An 18,027-nucleotide genomic window follows, 5' to 3' on the forward strand; every position below is an offset into this window, starting at 1 on the left:
AAAGTGGCCTATGGAAATAATAAAACATTTTTTCATTCTTTTTTTGTATACGCTCCCCATAGAGCATTCACCCTGAGATAAATAGATCCGATTGTCTTTTATAATTTAACCCAGAACCTCAGTCAACCTCGGAAGGACAGTAATGACTGTATTAGAAGGAGCCGGTTTTATCCGTGTGTCCCCCCCACCCCCCAGGGGGACGCTCTCCGTGTGTGTTGGCTTCGTCCCAGCGGCGCACACAGATGTGAGTAAGAACAATAGACGACTTATCAGGCCTGAGACCCAGATTAGACATTGATTTGTTACACCGCCCTCTGCCTCGTACGATTAGCCTGGACCGGCACTGCTGCTGTACGCCGTGGAGAGCGGCATCCATTGCCGTGCTTCATAGTGTCTGCACTGTACACACAGTGCTTCATAGTGTCTGCACTGTACACACAGTGCTTCATAGTGTCTGCACTGTACACACAGTGCTTCATAGTGTCTGCAGTGTACACACAGTGCTTCATAGTGTCTGCACTGTACACACAGTGCTTCATAGTGTCTGCAGTGTACACACAGTGCTTCATAGTGTCTGTACACACAGTGCTTCATAGTGTCTGTACACACAGTGCTTCATAGTGTCTGCACTGTACACACAGTGCTTCATAGTGTCTGTACACACAGTGCTTCATAGTGTCTGCAGTGTACACACAGTGCTTCATAGTGTCTGTACACACAGTGCTTCATAGTGTCTGTACACACAGTGCTTCATAGTGTCTGCAGTGTACACACAGTGCTTCATAGTGTCTGTACACACAGTGCTTCATAGTGTCTGTACACACAGTGCTTCATAGTGTCTGCACTGTACACACAGTGCTTCATAGTGTCTGTACACACAGTGCTTCATAGTGTCTGTACACACAGTGCTTCATAGTGTCTGCACTGTACACACAGTGCTTCATAATGTCTGCACTGTACACACAGCAGATGGTTACACTGAATTCCTCTGAGCCAATAATGACAATGAGCATTTCATCACCATAACTTTTATGCTGGAAATTAACACTACTGCGTAATATGTTTATAATGTTGTTTCCTCTCTTATGGAAAAAGCACGGTCGGCTTGTTAACCTACTTCATCATGACAATGAACTACACCACCTATTGTTATTATTGGTTACCCTACCTATAGGCAAATATAATGTACCTGTCACTTACAGACAGGCAGGACCTGAGTCATTAAGGGACGCATACTGAACGTAATGTGCGCTTATTAACAAACAACGCACATACATCGGGCATACGCACGTCCGTGTACAGGAAGCAGCGGATGTGAAGATACGTGTGGTGGGGAATACGGGTCTAGGTCCGCTCTGCTCTGCCAGACAAAGACACTGCAGGGTACGTCCAATACCTGTGTGGAATATAAACTCACAAATGAATGCACAGGAAAAAAAAAACAACTATTCAATTAATGTCACCTGTTAATAATATAGACAAAAATGATAAAACATTAAGATATAAAAATAAATGGTTTGTTTTTTGTTGTTGTTTTTTCCCCCCATGAAATACATTTATTAGGATGTTATGAATGTCTACAGTACATAAAATACATCACTATTAATCAGCACTTATACATCTGTAGCTGAAAGATGAATTGAACGTAGAGTAATTGTGCGGATTATATGCACAAGAACGCAGTTTACGAGGCTTAATGAATCGGGCCTGTAATGCAGAACCCAATAAAATAGGCTATATATTATACCAGGGACTACGGACATTGCATTATTGAGGCAATGACTCACAGCGCACATGGTGCACAGAGTCCATTCAGGTACACTAGATCGCGTTCGCAGAACTACTGCGGCCCGTTTTGCTGCATTGTGTCATTTGCCATCTCCAAATTTACCCGGTCCCTTAAAAAATGCCGAACGCCACTGGAGGAAACCTCGTTCCTTGGCAGACTCCCTTCATTTCAAGTTCATCCTCTCGTCCTACAGTTCTGCCCTCTCCCTCGAAAAACAATCATTCCTCAAGACTCTCATCTCTCCCTCCTCCATTGTCTTTGCACCTCTTTCATGGCTCTAAACCACACATTAAAAATTACCCTTGTCTTTACCCATGCTGCCTCAGGCCTCCCCCCTCCCATTCTAGAGTTTAGCAGAGCTCCTCACAGTGACCGCAGGAGGAAACACTTGATAATCATGTCTGTGGGTCTGATTTAGAGAGAGGCGAAAAGCTCTATTGTCTGAGGAAATAAGAATCCTTAGTGTAGTATGAGCGGGGAAAGGATTTCCTTTCATTTGCGTTATCTGATAGTAAGAGACGGCTGTAGGACTTTGCTTTCTGAAATTTACAGTCCAGGATTGTGGCTGGTTAAGACCAGAGGACTACTAGATAAGAGTGTCTGCATCTGCGATTTGCTACAATAGAAACCCACTGTTATCGCCGTATATTGATAAATAGGGGCCGCAGTATCACTAAATAAATAGGTGGCTTAAACTGAGCAGGGTGGGTCTGTTTCTTTCCCTAAATATACATACCCATCTACCTAACAGAGTCTTACCTATCTCTCCTCAGAAAGACATACGGATCAGCCCTACGCAAATAAGTGTTTATTCCTCATAGCAAAACCACTGAAAAAAAACCATCTCACGCCAAATGGGATTCATGGAAATACTGCAATATATTAAATTAAAATTGTATAATAATATTTATAATTATACTCGAAATTAAATCTATTGGCAATGCTAAACTGCATTAAGAATTCAAATGTGACACTCTTCCAATTAATGAGATGTTTCCCCTTCAGAGGAGTCTGTAGAGGAGGTTACTTCATATGCTGTTGCTTATTTTTCATATGTTGGTGTTTTGATGAGAATTCTCAGGCTAGAAAATCACTGTGACAATTACATTACACGAGATACTGTCCTTTACGGGGACATCACAACCTGCAGCCATAGCTGTCAGCGCGCATAGGCCGCTCTGCGTTATCGCTTCTTTGTAGAGAGAGAGAGAGAGAGGAGGAATGAAAAGAAAATTGATTTGATATGTTATATGAGTTTCGATCATTGACTAGATTAGAAAAAGTAAATTAAAGAAATGAAATGAAAAATAAAAGTGTATCCATGTGGTAGAATATTAATGTTGTGTGAGGAAGTAAATTATGTCTCAATGATAAATAAATTGTAATGGAAAATTTAAAGGGTCTTCTACAAACTGCTGAAAGTTCGGACCCTTAATGGCTCTTTATTTGTGCAAATATGTCTATTTGTCCACCTAAGGTGGACTGGCCTGCAAACTAGTACCACAGATTAAACTAGTACCACAGATTAAACTACCACCACAGATTAAACTACTGTCACATATTAAACTACCACCACAGATTAAACTACTGTCACATATTAAACTACCACCACAGATTAAACTAGTACCACATATTAAACTACCACCACAGATTAAACTAGTATCATGGATTAAACTAGTACCACAGATTAAACTAGTACCACAGATTAAACTACCACCACAGATTAAACTAGTATCATGGATTAAACTAGTACCACGGATTAAACTAGTACCACAGATTAAACTACCACCACAGATTAAACTACCACCACAGATTAAACTACCACCACAGATTAAACTAGTATCACGGATTAAACTAGTACCACAGATTAAACTACTACCACAGATTAAACTACCACCACATATTAAACTACCACCACAGATTAAACTAGTATCATGGATTAAACTAGTACCACGGATTAAACTAGTACCACAGATTAAACTACCACCACAGATTAAACTAGTACCACGGATTAAACTAGTACCACAGATTAAACTAGTACCACAGATTAAACTACCACCACAGATTAAACTAGTATCATGGATTAAACTAGTACCACAGATTAAACTAGTACCACAGATTAAACTACCACCACAGATTAAACTAGTATCATGGATTAAACTAGTACCACGGATTAAACTAGTACCACAGATTAAACTACCACCACAGATTAAACTACCACCACAGATTAAACTACCACCACAGATTAAACTAGTATCACGGATTAAACTAGTACCACAGATTAAACTACTACCACAGATTAAACTACCACCACATATTAAACTACCACCACAGATTAAACTAGTATCATGGATTAAACTAGTACCACGGATTAAACTAGTACCACAGATTAAACTACCACCACAGATTAAACTAGTACCACGGATTAAACTAGTACCACAGATTAAACTAGTACCACAGATTAAACTACTACCACAGATTAAACTAGTACCACAGATTAAACTAGTACCACGGATTAAACTAGTACCACAGATTAAACTACCACCACAGATTAAATTTCAATAAATAGACCCCCATAGTATATAAAGTAATAAGAGTTTTTAATACTGTGAGGACTTTAAAGCTAAAATAAAGTAACCGACCTTGTAAAAGAGAAATAAAACGAAACACACACACGAAAAGGAGACATGGGGCAATCGTTTGATTTCCACCCAAACTGTGCCACACAAATGAACACATTTGTGTAAAACTCCACCCACTATTATGTTAAGCCACACCCCTTTTGTGGTCCGCAATTTGGGATGTCCCTTTAAAATCGGGACCATTGAGAGCTATGATTGTTGTACAGTGGTTAGCATTGCTGCCTGACAGCGCTGGAGTCATGGGGTTGAGTTTGTATGGTCTCCACGAGGGTTTCCTCCGGGTACCTGGGATTACAGTTGAAGTTATTCCTTTCTCTTGCACTATATACATTAAGTGGATGCACTAACAAGGTCCTGTCATTTGCATGAATAAAATGTGCGTTTATTTAATCCCTCACATTTTGCTCCACCCTCCCCAGCTGCTTCTGGTTTATTCCTGTATATTAATCCTTCCGTATAAAATGCGATAATACATGTATTTTACTGCTTGTCTTTGAGGGCTAAACATGTCCTTAGAAAACAGCAGGCGATGTTCGTATTTTTCATGGTTCCGCCAGCAATTTACTAAATTACAGCATGAAGTGAGGTTTGACTAGATGACAGAGCTGGGTTTGTAATTTAAGGGACAGCCTCAGAAGCAGCGCTTGGTGTGGAGAGGAGATACAGGGGTACGACAGTGTTTAGCTGACTAATTCCATGTTGTTGTGTCATTTTCTCCTCAAATTCCTGTCAGATACAAGAACTTAGGCTGTGGCAGCGAGTTAACACGTCAGATATACGGCATTCCAAAACCTCGGGCAAATGTTGTCATTTTATTCTACTTAGGGTATATTCTATGTGAATTCTACAGTCAATTCTATGTAGTGCAAAATAAATTACAACTTTACGATTACATGAAGGATGTTCTGTATAGCACTAAAAATCTAGGATCTCGCCCAATTGGTTGATTGTGGTATACGAATCTCGAAGCATGTACCCTCGCTGTCCTTCCATCTTCTGGGGTCAGCACCTGAAAAATGTTTTATTAAAATAAAGCGTAATTTTATTTTGTGTGTTTTTTTAAATTTAATAAAATTATTGTATTTTTATTTTTTTCTTACTGATTTTTTTTTTTTTTTACATTTTTAATTTTTAAAGAAGATTTTCTATTGCAGTAATAAAATGGTGATAAATTAAATCGGTTATACCACATGCATTCGCTGCATGCTATACAGAAGGCACGCAGCTAACCCAGCCGTATTCTGGAGGGCAGCACCAAAATGGTTTTATTTAGCTGTTATTTACTTTTTTTGTCTTTATTTTGCCACTTTACCTATACGCAGTCCTTTGTTTTCCCTGTAGAAAGTAATGGAGGGTGGATACAGAGACATAAATGTTTGGGGAATGCATTAACTAATTTATGGTATAAAGTTCCTGGCAAACGATGACTGACAATCATGTGACTGAAGTGACAGACTCCTAATGGTAGATTTATCAAACTTGCTAAAAAGGAACAGTGGAGATGTTGCCCATAGCAACCAATCAGATTCTAGCTATTATTTTATAGAATGTATTAGATAAATGATAACTAGAATCTTATCAATTGTAAAGCGATACAGAATCTACTGGCGCTATATAAAGACATTATGATGATGGTTGCTATCGACAACACCTCCACTTTTCCTTTTTAGGATTTGTAATAAATCTACCCCTTAATGAGAATCACTGTCCAAGAAAGACCTCACAGAACAGGGGGCCACAGGCCGTTGAAGGGTGGGGAGTTCTCGGGGGTCCCATGGCTATTATTGCTAGAACTTACATTAGCGGAAAACGTTTGATAAAGGAAGATACGTCCCATCAGGTTGCCTTGACAACCTTTCACTGAAGCCTAGTGCGTCCCAAAGCGTTGTTGTCTTAAAGAGGACGCGTGACCTGCGTCATGCTGGTAAACCTGCATGCGGCTCAGAGTACATATCATGGAACCTGCCCTTGAAGTTTTGGAAGTAAATAAAAAAGATTCTACCACAAATTTCCAAGAGGTTCTATTATAATTATTACATTTGTTTGTCTGTTTAAAATGTTACATTTTGTTCCATTTGCTTGCTGTACCCACACCAAACACTCAAAATTATTGTTCTAAACTTAATTTTATTAATTAGATGTTGAGATGCAACATTTGTTCTATCTCATGTCTCCAGGAGAGATGGACTCAGGATAAAATAATGTCAGGGAGAGAGAGAGAAATATTTATGACTAATATCCTATCCGTGCCTTAGTAAACAGAGCGTCCTAAGCATGTCAATGTGATTACCCCGTGAGAGAAATGTGAACTGGGTTTTTAATAGTTTGTATATTGAGAATTATATACGCATAGTTTAACAGTAGCACCTACACTGATTGTAATAGTAAGCAGAATGTCAGATACACATTAATGAGCAGATATCTGCTGCTTGCAGTAATGCAGATACCGTTATTCTGTGTGTATATGGACAAGGCATAGTGTATGCTGTGAAGCCTTTATTGTATTATAGAACCCTGAGGAGACTTTATAAACCTGTATTACACAGAGCACATTGCTTTGTACTTCCATGGTGATTGGCCGGAGAGCTCAGTCAGGTACAGTAAAAACATCATTTATAACTGAGTGTCCTGTGCTAAGTTTGGTACAATGATAAACACACTGTAAATGTACGCAGTATGTCACAGTGGTGGGGTCAACCTTTACCCTACACCAACCGGTGAAGAGTGTCTCTGGTGACTACCTACTCTGGGCTATGCTACCAGTGTTACTCCCTTGGTCCTGGTAATGTAAATGTGTAAGTATTTTACATCTAGAGAAATATTCTGTAGTAAGAGAATATGATCACTTTGAACTATAAAACAGCAGACCATAGAGGTTTCAAGGAAGAACAGGGGATGCACATATAACTGAAGCGAGGACCCCGAGAGCTATAACCAGCATTGTTACACAATAGTTCTGTCTCTTGTTTGCCTAACTTCCAGTGTGCAAGTGGTTCAGCACTGGTATCACCTGACTACAGCAGGTACACATGCCTGGGCAGCACGGTGGCTCAGTGGTTAGCACTTCTGCCTTACAGCACTGGGTCATGAGTTCAATTCCCGACCATGGCCTTATCTGTGTGGAGTTTGTATGTTCTCCCAGTGTTTGCGTGGGTTTCCTCCGGGTGCTCCGGTTTCCTCCCACACTCCCAAAACATACTGGTAGGTTAATTGGCTGCTAACAAATTGACCCTAGTCTCTCTCTGTCTCGGCAGGGACTGATGTGGAGCGGAATCAGTGGCGCTATATAAATAAATGATGATGATGGTGCAAAAACCTACAGTGTTCTCCAATGATTTAACAAATCCACGATAACTGATGGACTTCTCCACCCAGACAGTGAGCACTGTGACCCCCAACCAGTACTGCTTCCAAGACCTTGTTCTCCTGATCCTTATACCTCAAACCCATGTCCATGCTGGTGCATTGTGGGTACAAATGGTGAACTAACTTTGGAATGCCCACGCTATTTAGCCCCAAGCCCAGCATACCAACCTCTTGTTCACAGCAGCTCTTGTCCAATATATTTACACCTGTGAAAAACAAACAAAGTTGTGGCAATCAAATACCCCCCATTGTCCCATGTATAACAGCCTCATGCTCACCACATGTGTATTCTGTGCCCACCATAACAACCTCAGTACCCATCACCCACCATCTTTGGAATAATGCCCCCTTACCCATATTAGCCCCATTAACCCCCCTCCTCAATCTCCTTCTGTACCGTTGTGGTTAGTGTTCTCCATGTTAGTAGGAAAGAACCTATGGAGAATCAGCCCTACAATGTCATCAGATGAAACAACTAATTATATAATAATAGAAATTGGCCAATGGAACCACTGTGATTGTAAACAGTGGTTCACAGCGGATTTATATGGAGTCTGAGTGGCCTCCGTTTGTCAGTTTGACAAATGAAGCTGTTTGTTGCCGTGTCGGGGGGGGGGAGGGGTGAAGCTTCCTGCCCAGTGCGACCACTTGGCAGGGCGGTAGCACCATGGTATGCAGTGGAGATGGCCTTGTGGCCTGGCAGGACATTGTGCCGGCCTGATGAAGTTAAAGAATATGTTCTTATTATAGAGAAAAAATAAGATGCTTCTTACTCTGCATACACATCTGTCACCAGCAGTTTCTACGTCCCCGTCTTCTCTTTCCCCTGATGAGTGGTAGTGGTGCCCCTGCACGTGCCAACTTCATGTGTAGTGCAAATACAGCAAGTGTAGCTGGGTTTCGGTCACCAGTGGTAATGTGAATGGGCACCAGGGCCTCTCATATGGTGAAAATAAATTAAGTAGATCATTATTTACATCTTCCAACTTTAATCTCCAGCACAGTTCACTTAGTACTTAGTTACATAGGCAGCGGTTTCCCTTGGCCTAAGAGCTGACACTCTCGTAATGGGACCGTCACTCAATCTCTCTCCTGTCGTAGGAGTAAGTTAGATGTGAAGGATATACTTTTGCGCAGTGCGAAGCTACAAATGTTTCCGCCTCTCTGCACACCTAGACGCACCTACTGCCACTGGAGGCATCTCGTGAGGGCAGAGTCTACTCTAGGGGGTAAATTTACTAAACTGCGGGTTTGAAAAAGTGGAGATGTTGCCTATAGCAACCAATCAGCTTCTAGCTGTCATTTGAAGAATGTGCTAAATAAATAACTAGAATCTGATTGGTTGCTATAGGCAACATCTCCACTTTTCAATCCCGCAGTTTAGTAAATATACCCCTAGGTGTGCACATTGACGTGCACCACGCGGACCCTTTAGATGCACTGGTGCAAATCCACAGCCTTTACTGCTGTTGTATTCAGCGCTCGCTGTAAATGAGATCCACGTACCAGCAGAAGTTGGTGGATCATCACAAATCTGTTCTCTGACCCAAATCCGATGCATCTTAATGTAACAAAGTGCAGGGACCAGTGCAGGGACCAGTTTAACTAACTAGAATTTCTTTGCTTTTTAAGTCTATTTTATAATAGGGAAGAGAGTGGATTGAATATTTGTTTCTTGATGTGAGTCGCAAAATAAAGTAACCATAATTTGACGGATGTTATTGTGTTTCTCTCGGAAACTTCCAAGACCAGCGGCTATATTGGTGTCGTGTACTAAGCCCTGTACTTTTTGAGTTCACTCTCCCACATCAGAGCATGTTGCCTCAATTTAGGATGGTTTCCTCTCACAAACAGTGGCGAGCAGATGACAGACTTTCCCCTTCAGCAAGGTTATAATATATATCTGCCTGTCTGGGTGTTGGTAATCTTAGGTACAGCCTAAGGGGCATATTTAAGAAAAAACGGTATTGCACTATCGTGCACTTACCGTGTAATTTAGTCCAGAAAGTGTCCAACGCAAATTTATTAAAGTCTCATCGCACTGATGACTGATGAAAATGACTGCTTTTCACTTCAGATCGTTTTTGCGAGCAGTCACCATACAACAGAATGGTGACTGCTCCTGGCCGCAATCTAACAAGTCCCGAAAAAACATTTTTTTCGGGAACTTGTCATGTTAATGTACAGCTGGAGCTGGCGCACATCATCGGAATTGAAGAAATCTAATGCTGTCAGCTCTGCTCCGAAGAGCAGAGCTGTACAGCGCATTTGTGGAGGGATCACATGATCCCTCCCTGTCACTCACAGCTCTCTCTCTGCAACGATAGTTGCAGAGGCAGAGAGGGGTTCTTGGAACTGGACATGCGCAATTGAAGAGTGAAGAGAAGACCCGGAGACAGCGCTTCCGAAGAGGGGGGTAAGTATGATTTTTTTTTATCACTGAAACAGCAGTTTTTCGGAACTGCTGTTTCTGTGCAGGGCTGTACATAAATGTGAGAAATAGTTCAATCCTTATCATTGCGATAAGGATTGAAAACTACTTTTCACTTTATGTGAATATTGATAAATGTGCCCCCATGTTCATAGACATAGCAACCATCACATGGGATAAAATACCGGAATCAGAATTCCATACTGTAATTCTCTTTTGTCTTAGAAAATCAGTGTCCGTTAGTTATATTACTTTTTCTTCACCCTTTTCGGCACTTTCCGAATAATAGTTGTTTTAACGATGAATTTTTAAACCTATTATGTCAAACTACACGCAAAATCTCAGCACTAATATTTCAAAGAAAATAAGTTGCCCCCAAAATAGGTCAGGTGATCCTCAAAAAAGTGCTAAGCAGGCTAAAGGCACTGTAACCAAATATATAGTTTTTTTTAAAAGTAATACTTTACCCTCTGTGATGACTAATGTATCACAAGTTACCCCAATGAATAATTAATATATTTTTGATTTTAAGATTGGGGTGTCTGAATAAAATTGTTATTATGTTGCTCTACTAAAATGATAAGAATATTAAAAAGTATGAAGAGTCCTCTTTCTCTATCCTCTATTCCAGTGGGAAAGCAGCTATCTATAATGACCCTTACCAGATGGCCCTCCTCCAATATAAGGGGGGGGGCCAGACAACACCAAAACAAACCTAATATGCTCCAAATATTCATTAATTAGCTGTAACATCTGGCTTTGAATGATCTTTTGTAGCACCCTGCAGGACCCTCCTAAAATCTCCCTCACCCCCATTTATGTTCCACTGTAAGATAATTTCCCATCTCTAGTACCAATGGCCCAAAATAATGTACAGCCAAACATTTGAAACAATTAAAAATTTGTTTAAAATAATGAAAAATCTCATCAGCTGACTTTCCCAGATCACAGCTTACTATAATCAAAGAATAAAATTAAATATTTGCTAATATATTAGATAGCTGCTATTGGAAATTTTGGGAGCCATCTAGATACTGGACAACTACACATCCGTACAGATCTATAGGTCAGAAGCAAAAACGGGACAATTTTGAAGGAAAAGACGGGCAGGGTGTTTGGATCCACAAGAGGGTTAGTTTGGCGTTATGTGAGGGGTTCAGCTGTTTCCTGTGGTGCAGACTGTACCCTCTCTGTGAGCACATTGGTGAGTTTCAAGTAAACTGTACAATAGTTAATTTCTTGCCACAGGCTGTCAATATAAAGTGTGTTTTATGTCTTTGCCTTGCAGCTGAAAGTAATTGAAACCAGTATGTGAAAAGTAGAGCAGAATTGAATTATTTTTCCAGAACGATTTACAAAAAATAACCTCAGATTAATTCTGCAGATCGTTCGTCTTTTGTCATATTTTTGTAATTCAAGAGATGATGTGGTTCTGTGATGTAGACCGTTCTACGCTACAGCCCTCATATCACTTTATACAGTTATTTCTCATTAATATTCTACAACTATTGCCAAAATCATTTAACCTCCTGTGGTTGAAACTTTTAGTTGAATTGGTTCTTACGTCGGAAGTTCTAATTATTCTGAGATTAAATGTAACTCGGTACCTCGCTAGGAGCTTCCAGTTACTTAAGAACTGTTCCATGGCACGAATGCAGAGATCTCGCTGCATCTTGTGCCAAGAAGGCAATTATATTATGGTTCCTTTGGCAGCAGAGTTATTGTCTTGTTCTCTGGTATACTTTAAAGTATTTTAAAACCTTGGCAACCACTTTTTTTTTTTTGCTGTAAAAATAGACATTGGCTTATACTTTCTTGTGTTGGGGGGGTTGAAGCATATTATGAATAATGAAAACTGGTTACTGCTTAGAATAGAAAAATCATGAGCCAAATGTCCTGGCTGCAGTTGGTAATAAAACATGTTCCCTCTTATGAACCATTGCCCGTTCTCGAGTCCTGTGACCTCTCCTCTATTAACTGTTATATGATAGATATGATAGAGTGGTGGACGGTGGGGTGGTTGGGTCAAAATTCGAGGGAGAGGGAGGGGGGGCTATTAAATTGACCTTCGTCTCTCTTGGTCTGTGTGTATGTATGTTAGGGAATTTAGAGTGTATTAAGGAGGATAATTTTATGTTATACAGGCTGACTGGCCACAGTTGGACAGGTGAATTCATTCCATTGTGCAAACAAAAAACTCCACTTTTCCTTTTTAGAACTTTTAGTACGGTGGCTCAGTGGTTAGCACTTCTGCCTCATAGCACTGGGGTCATGAGTTCAATTCCCGACCATGGCCTTATCTGCGTGGAGTTTGTATGCTGTCCCCGTATTAAGTGGGTTTCCTCCCACATTCCAAAAACATACTAGTAGGTTAATTGGCTGCTATTAAATTGACCATAGTCTCTCTCTGTTCGTGTATATACTAGGGAATTTAGACTGTAAGCTCCAATGGCGAAGGGACTGATGTGAGTGCGTTCTCTTTTGGAGTATGGGAGGAAACTGGAGTACCCGGAGGAAACCCACGCAAACACGGGGAGAACATTCAAACTCCACACAGATAAGACCATGGTCGGGAATTAAACTCATGACCCCAGTGCTGTGAGGCAGAAGTGCTAACCACTGAGCCACCATGCTGCCCAAACGGTTGTTTATTGTGTGTTCTACACGATATTGCATCAGTGTGTACCCAGCTTTTATTGAATCCAACCCACTTATTTTGGCTTCATTCAAATCTGACCTGTAGATGCTTTCATATGAGTCATGTGACATAGATTCAGACACCAATGACACATTGTCCTGTAATCACCGCAGGTCAGACTATATGCCATAACATGCCAGCATAAGCCATTGTCCCTTCTTTCACTAGTCCTTGAAGGGGTTAAGTCAAATCAATCTTGTTTGTAGTTCTCTCATTGTCAACCTCTGTTGACAAGAGGCCCCCCTTAGATTAGACTCTGCTGTCTACCTATATCCAGATATACATATTCACCCCCATATCCCACCACTTTAGTACTTACCTATAGTCATCCACCCTCGATAGGACTGTGTGATCTTATATCCAATCACCTCCCATCTGTATAAAGTGATAAAGGGCAGCACGGTGGCTCAGTGGTTAGCACTTCTGCCTCACAGCACTGAGGTTGTGAGTTCGATTCCCGACCATGGCCTTATCTATGTGGAGTTTGTATGTTCTCCCCATGTTTGTGTGGGTTTCCTCCGGGTGCTCCGATTTGCTCTGGTAGGTTAATTGGCTGCTATCAAATTGACCCTAGTCTCTCTCTCTCTCTCTCTCTCTCTCTCTCTCTCTCTGTCTGTGTGTGTGTGTTAGGGAATTTAGACTGTAAGCTCCAATGGGGCAGGAACTGATGTGAGTGAGTTCTCTGTACGGCGCTGCGGAATTAGTGGCGCTATATAAATAAATGATGATGATTATGATGAAAGTGATAATGGACCTTACTAAGCCCTAATTCAGTCAATTCTTAAATTGTTAATATACTAAAATACTCTGACTATGAGCAGACCTATAGTCTGTGGGTCTTTTGGCTTTTCCACATACCTGAGCCAGATTATTTGACATTGGAACCACATGAAAAAATATTTTGCCAATAGCTATTTGTCTACCAAATGTCATTTGTAAATGGATATTATTGAGGAATAGATACTGTATGGCTTTTCATATGCTTTAGTATCTCTACAAAGTGATAGAACGTAGCGCTGTTTTGCCATTGGCTAAGACATGACAAAATACCTAGACGTCCACCTTCCATAGATTTTCCTCTCAAACAGACCTTCATGTGTTTGATGTATTCTCTAAAGTCTCTGACAAGCGTTGCTTCTGATACGACTTATTGGCTTAATGCTTTAGAAGTTCAGGCAATCAGCATCAGTTCTCCGTGTGGCAAAGTGTGACTGCCGCAGTAAATCTGCCCAACATTTAAAGACACAACGTCTGCCGGCTGCTAAATTGCGGCCAAAGGCTAGAACGTATTTATCAAATGTGAAAATCCCATTACAGAGATATTGTTTGTACCGGACAGAAATTGCAAAAATAATATCTCCGGAGCCAGAACAATTTTGCAGATAAGGTAACAAGTATTATATATTGTTTTATGGAAAAGTTTTATACAGCCGCTGTTCTAAATTGTTAAACAATATTTTAGTCCCAAGGTTGAGATGAGAAGTTTTGTGTTTCTGCTTTTGCATTAAGTGCAGTCTGTGGTTCTGCATTCTGATCGTGTTCTCTGTTCTGTTTTTCAATAAAAATAATGAAATGGAATATGATTTATTAAAGGGCCATTATCGGGGGACCACCATTAGACTACCCAGCGGGCAACTATGTGTGTATTATACTGATCCATGCACAGCACAAAGCGGGGACACACGTGTCCCCTGCATGTCTCTGTGACAGGCTGCGTCACGCGGGCATGCATGACAGTGAGCACCAGAGGGCACTCAGAGCATGTGCCCTCTAAGCCCCCATTTATTCAGCTCTGCCTACTTGTGGGTGACCTCACGGCTGCTGAACAGCACTTCTTGTAGACCGACGCTCAGGGGCATCCGATGCGAAGCTGTCCCCACACTGACTCTGTACTACTCACAACTAAGTATTCTGACCTGGGGGCCTGTTTATTAATTAACAGGGTCTTGCCTTGTTAATCATCATCAGTCATTGCAACATAGTCTGTCTCTTCCTTCTGGTTACTATCGCAAATTGGCTTTGTGCATGTGTGACCTTCGGTCCTGCATGAGCCGTTTCCACTAGAGATGCTTGGGCTCGGTTCCTCGAGAACTGAACACACCCGAACTTAGGGGATCCGAGCACCAATCGGCTCGAAACTGTCGCGCGCCCTCGGAATTGAAAATGAGGCAAAACATCATCATGACGTCGTCGGATTTCGCGGGTTTTGAATTCCTTTGTAAGATCCAACATAGTGAGGGGTGGGAGTGAGGGCGGACCCCCATTTTTCTTTTCTGCCACTGCTGTGTGCCAATGTGTCCTAGATGTGCTAGGAACTGCCGTGTGTTTGTGCCATTGCTCTGTCGCTTACCATCCAGCCAGGTCGCTGCAGTATTTGTCCCAAAGTGTATGATAATAATATTGTGACCTGTGAGGTGGTCAAAATTGACTGCAAATGACTTGAAATTAGTGTTATTGAGGAACAAAAAAAAGAGCAAAATTATGTGATTTTAGCATATTTTAGGATTTTTTTCTAAAAAATCCAAAACCGAAACTCACGAGGGCGGTTTTGCCAAAACCAAAACACGAAGTTAATCCAGATCCAAAACCAAAACCAGTTCACAGGGGTCAGTGAGCATCTCTAGTTTCCACATGATTTATGGCTTAATAAATAGTCCCTCTATGGATTTAATGTGCATATGCTATAAAGTGAGTAAGCGCATGCGCGTTAAATCTGCAGGTCATAGTTACAGGCAGGAGGGGAGGAGCATCCAGCCTGCAGGGGGCGGGATCAGAACATCCCTCTCTGGCGATGCTCCTCCCATAGGCTAGAACTGCTGTGACGTATTTATGTGGGTGTTTGTACCTGCACCTTGCTGAGCCCCAGATGCCTATTGACATTGACAGATGCCATATAGACAATAAAAAAATGATAATTGAAGGAAAATTTGAAGAAAATCATCTTTGCTGCCAAAACTCCTATACTGACGGGGGAGGCAGACAATGTATGGACTGCTAGAGTCATGCAAAATGCAGATTCTTTCTTTTATTTAATGAAACCAACGTGTTTCAGATTAGATGATAACTTATAAAATAATGGAAAACATGCACTAGTAATCCTGGGAGCTTGTGAACCCAGCAGAACACAGCGTCCATTGTCTTAGTGCAAGATGATATGTTTTGGGGATTAGACAGACTAATATATTCTGCTACCTGTCTCTTAGGCATTGAGTTGAGCAAAAAGAAATAAAAAAAAAAAACAACACGTTATTGCTAAACGATGGAGAGGATTTGGTTAGTAAGGGCAGCAAGACTACGATATCAGCAAACTGACAGCTGCTGAACATTCCCCTATAGATATCCGCATGTTGGGCAGTATAGGAACTGTAGTTTATAACTCCAGCACCTTTAATACTAATGATAATTTCTAAGAGTCCCCTCCCCCCCCCTGTGTAACTCTCTCCTGCAAGGAGAATTAAACTTTAAATAAATAAAAATGTAATTATCGCCTCCCCAGACCATTACCATCAGATAATTGAAGCTCCTCCCACATTTCTTGGGGAGTGTCCTAATGGAATCTCGTACAGGTGAAATAGTTGCACTACTGTGACAACAATGCCCCACCCTCCGCCATGTATCAACCAATCACAGTGCATCTCTGGAAGGCAAAGCTGTCAGTCACTCTTTGTCTGCTCTGTTAGAGAAGTACATTTTAATCTGGGGGAACAGTGAAAGTCAAGTGTTTATGCTGTTGTTATTTCATGTAGTCACACTGGTACACCCTCACACCGACCGTAATGTAATCTTTCTCATGAGCAGGGTCCTCCCTACCCTTTGTTCCCACGTCTGCATTTATTTTGTCTACTTTGTACGTCCCTGTTGTATATATGTCCTGTTTTCCTCACTGTCAGATGCTGCACTATTGCGCTTTACAAATTTACAATAATAATAATAATAATATTTATAGAATTCCGAAATGATGCAAAGCTGATATCAATAATAATAATAACATCAATATTTGTGCTCAATGCGTGCAATCATACATATAGCTGCAGGATAGAATAATATTTATTTATAAAGTAAGTCAAATAAACACATAGGAAATAATGTTTGAGTGTAAAATATTTCCGCAATGTATAAGTATTGAGATACATGTTATCTAATGGAATCTTCAGAGAGCAGCATTCTGTGCTTGTTCATTTTAAATGTGGTTTTCGGAATAAATGTTCATGGTACAAGGTAGGTTCTTAAAGTGCCCCTTTCATAATGAATTAAAAATGTATTGTTTAATAAATTAATAGCCACCAGCACACATAAGGCTTGCAAATACTTTGGTTCTTGCAAATAATTTCTTAGATATAGTTTTTTAAAATCTGTCTCCTTGCAAAACGGTGTGTAGTACAGCCCCTCTCTGGTGCCAACGACGATCTATGCCAAGGAAAAGGAGTAGGCGATGTCAGTAGGCATCCAGCTGTTTCAAAGCGAATGTGCCCCGGCAGAGAGGCATGAATCGGTAATACCGATAAAGCCTTATTTAATGTTTTAAATATGCCAGCGTGGAGAAAGGATCCGACATAAATTCTGTCTGTGGATGTGCGCTAAGCAGCGACTCAGAGGGATAACATAATATTTATGGAGATTATTGCACCTCAGTATAATATCAGTGCCAGTACATTCTTTAGCTGTAGTCAGTGAGTGTATGTTATACTGAATAGCTCGATGTATGTCACTGAGATTCTCCTGTCTGTTACAGCGGCCTGCAGCTCCGTCATCTGTTTCAATGGAGGGAATTGTGTGGAAGGATCTTCCCAGAGATGTCTGTGCCCATCGGGCTTTCAAGGACCCCGTTGTCAATACGGTAGGTGGAACAGATCATTACATTAATTACGCCGATTATTCTTTTAAGCCCGTCCCCAGTTCACACTACAGGCCGCCATTTTGTGGCATGACTCCATCCATATTCATGGCAATGCAGCCTAAGGATCTAGGGACAGCAATGAGGCATGAGGCACTGGACTCTCACTCCTCTGGGTGATATCCTGTGGTTGCATCTAGAAGCAGACTGAGGTAATTAACCTTTTGGGTGGAATTATGCTTTAATAGACTGGTGTAAAGAGCAATA

At 41.0% G+C, this 18,027-nt stretch overlaps 1 protein-coding gene across 1 annotated transcript in view; it reads left to right on the top strand.

The window, feature by feature from the left end:
* Positions 1-18,027, top strand: part of MEGF6 (multiple EGF like domains 6) — a 273,763-nt gene that overhangs the window by 46,298 nt on the left and 209,438 nt on the right. Inside the window, exon 4 of the mRNA XM_075190156.1 lies at positions 17,659-17,763. Within this exon, the coding sequence (XP_075046257.1) occupies positions 17,659-17,763 (105 nt within the window). The remainder of the gene's footprint in view (positions 1-17,658; positions 17,764-18,027) is intronic.

The sequence above is a fragment of the Mixophyes fleayi genome, chromosome 11 (assembly GCF_038048845.1).
Source record: "Mixophyes fleayi isolate aMixFle1 chromosome 11, aMixFle1.hap1, whole genome shotgun sequence".
In the NCBI taxonomy this organism is placed as follows: Eukaryota; Metazoa; Chordata; class Amphibia; order Anura; family Limnodynastidae; genus Mixophyes; species Mixophyes fleayi.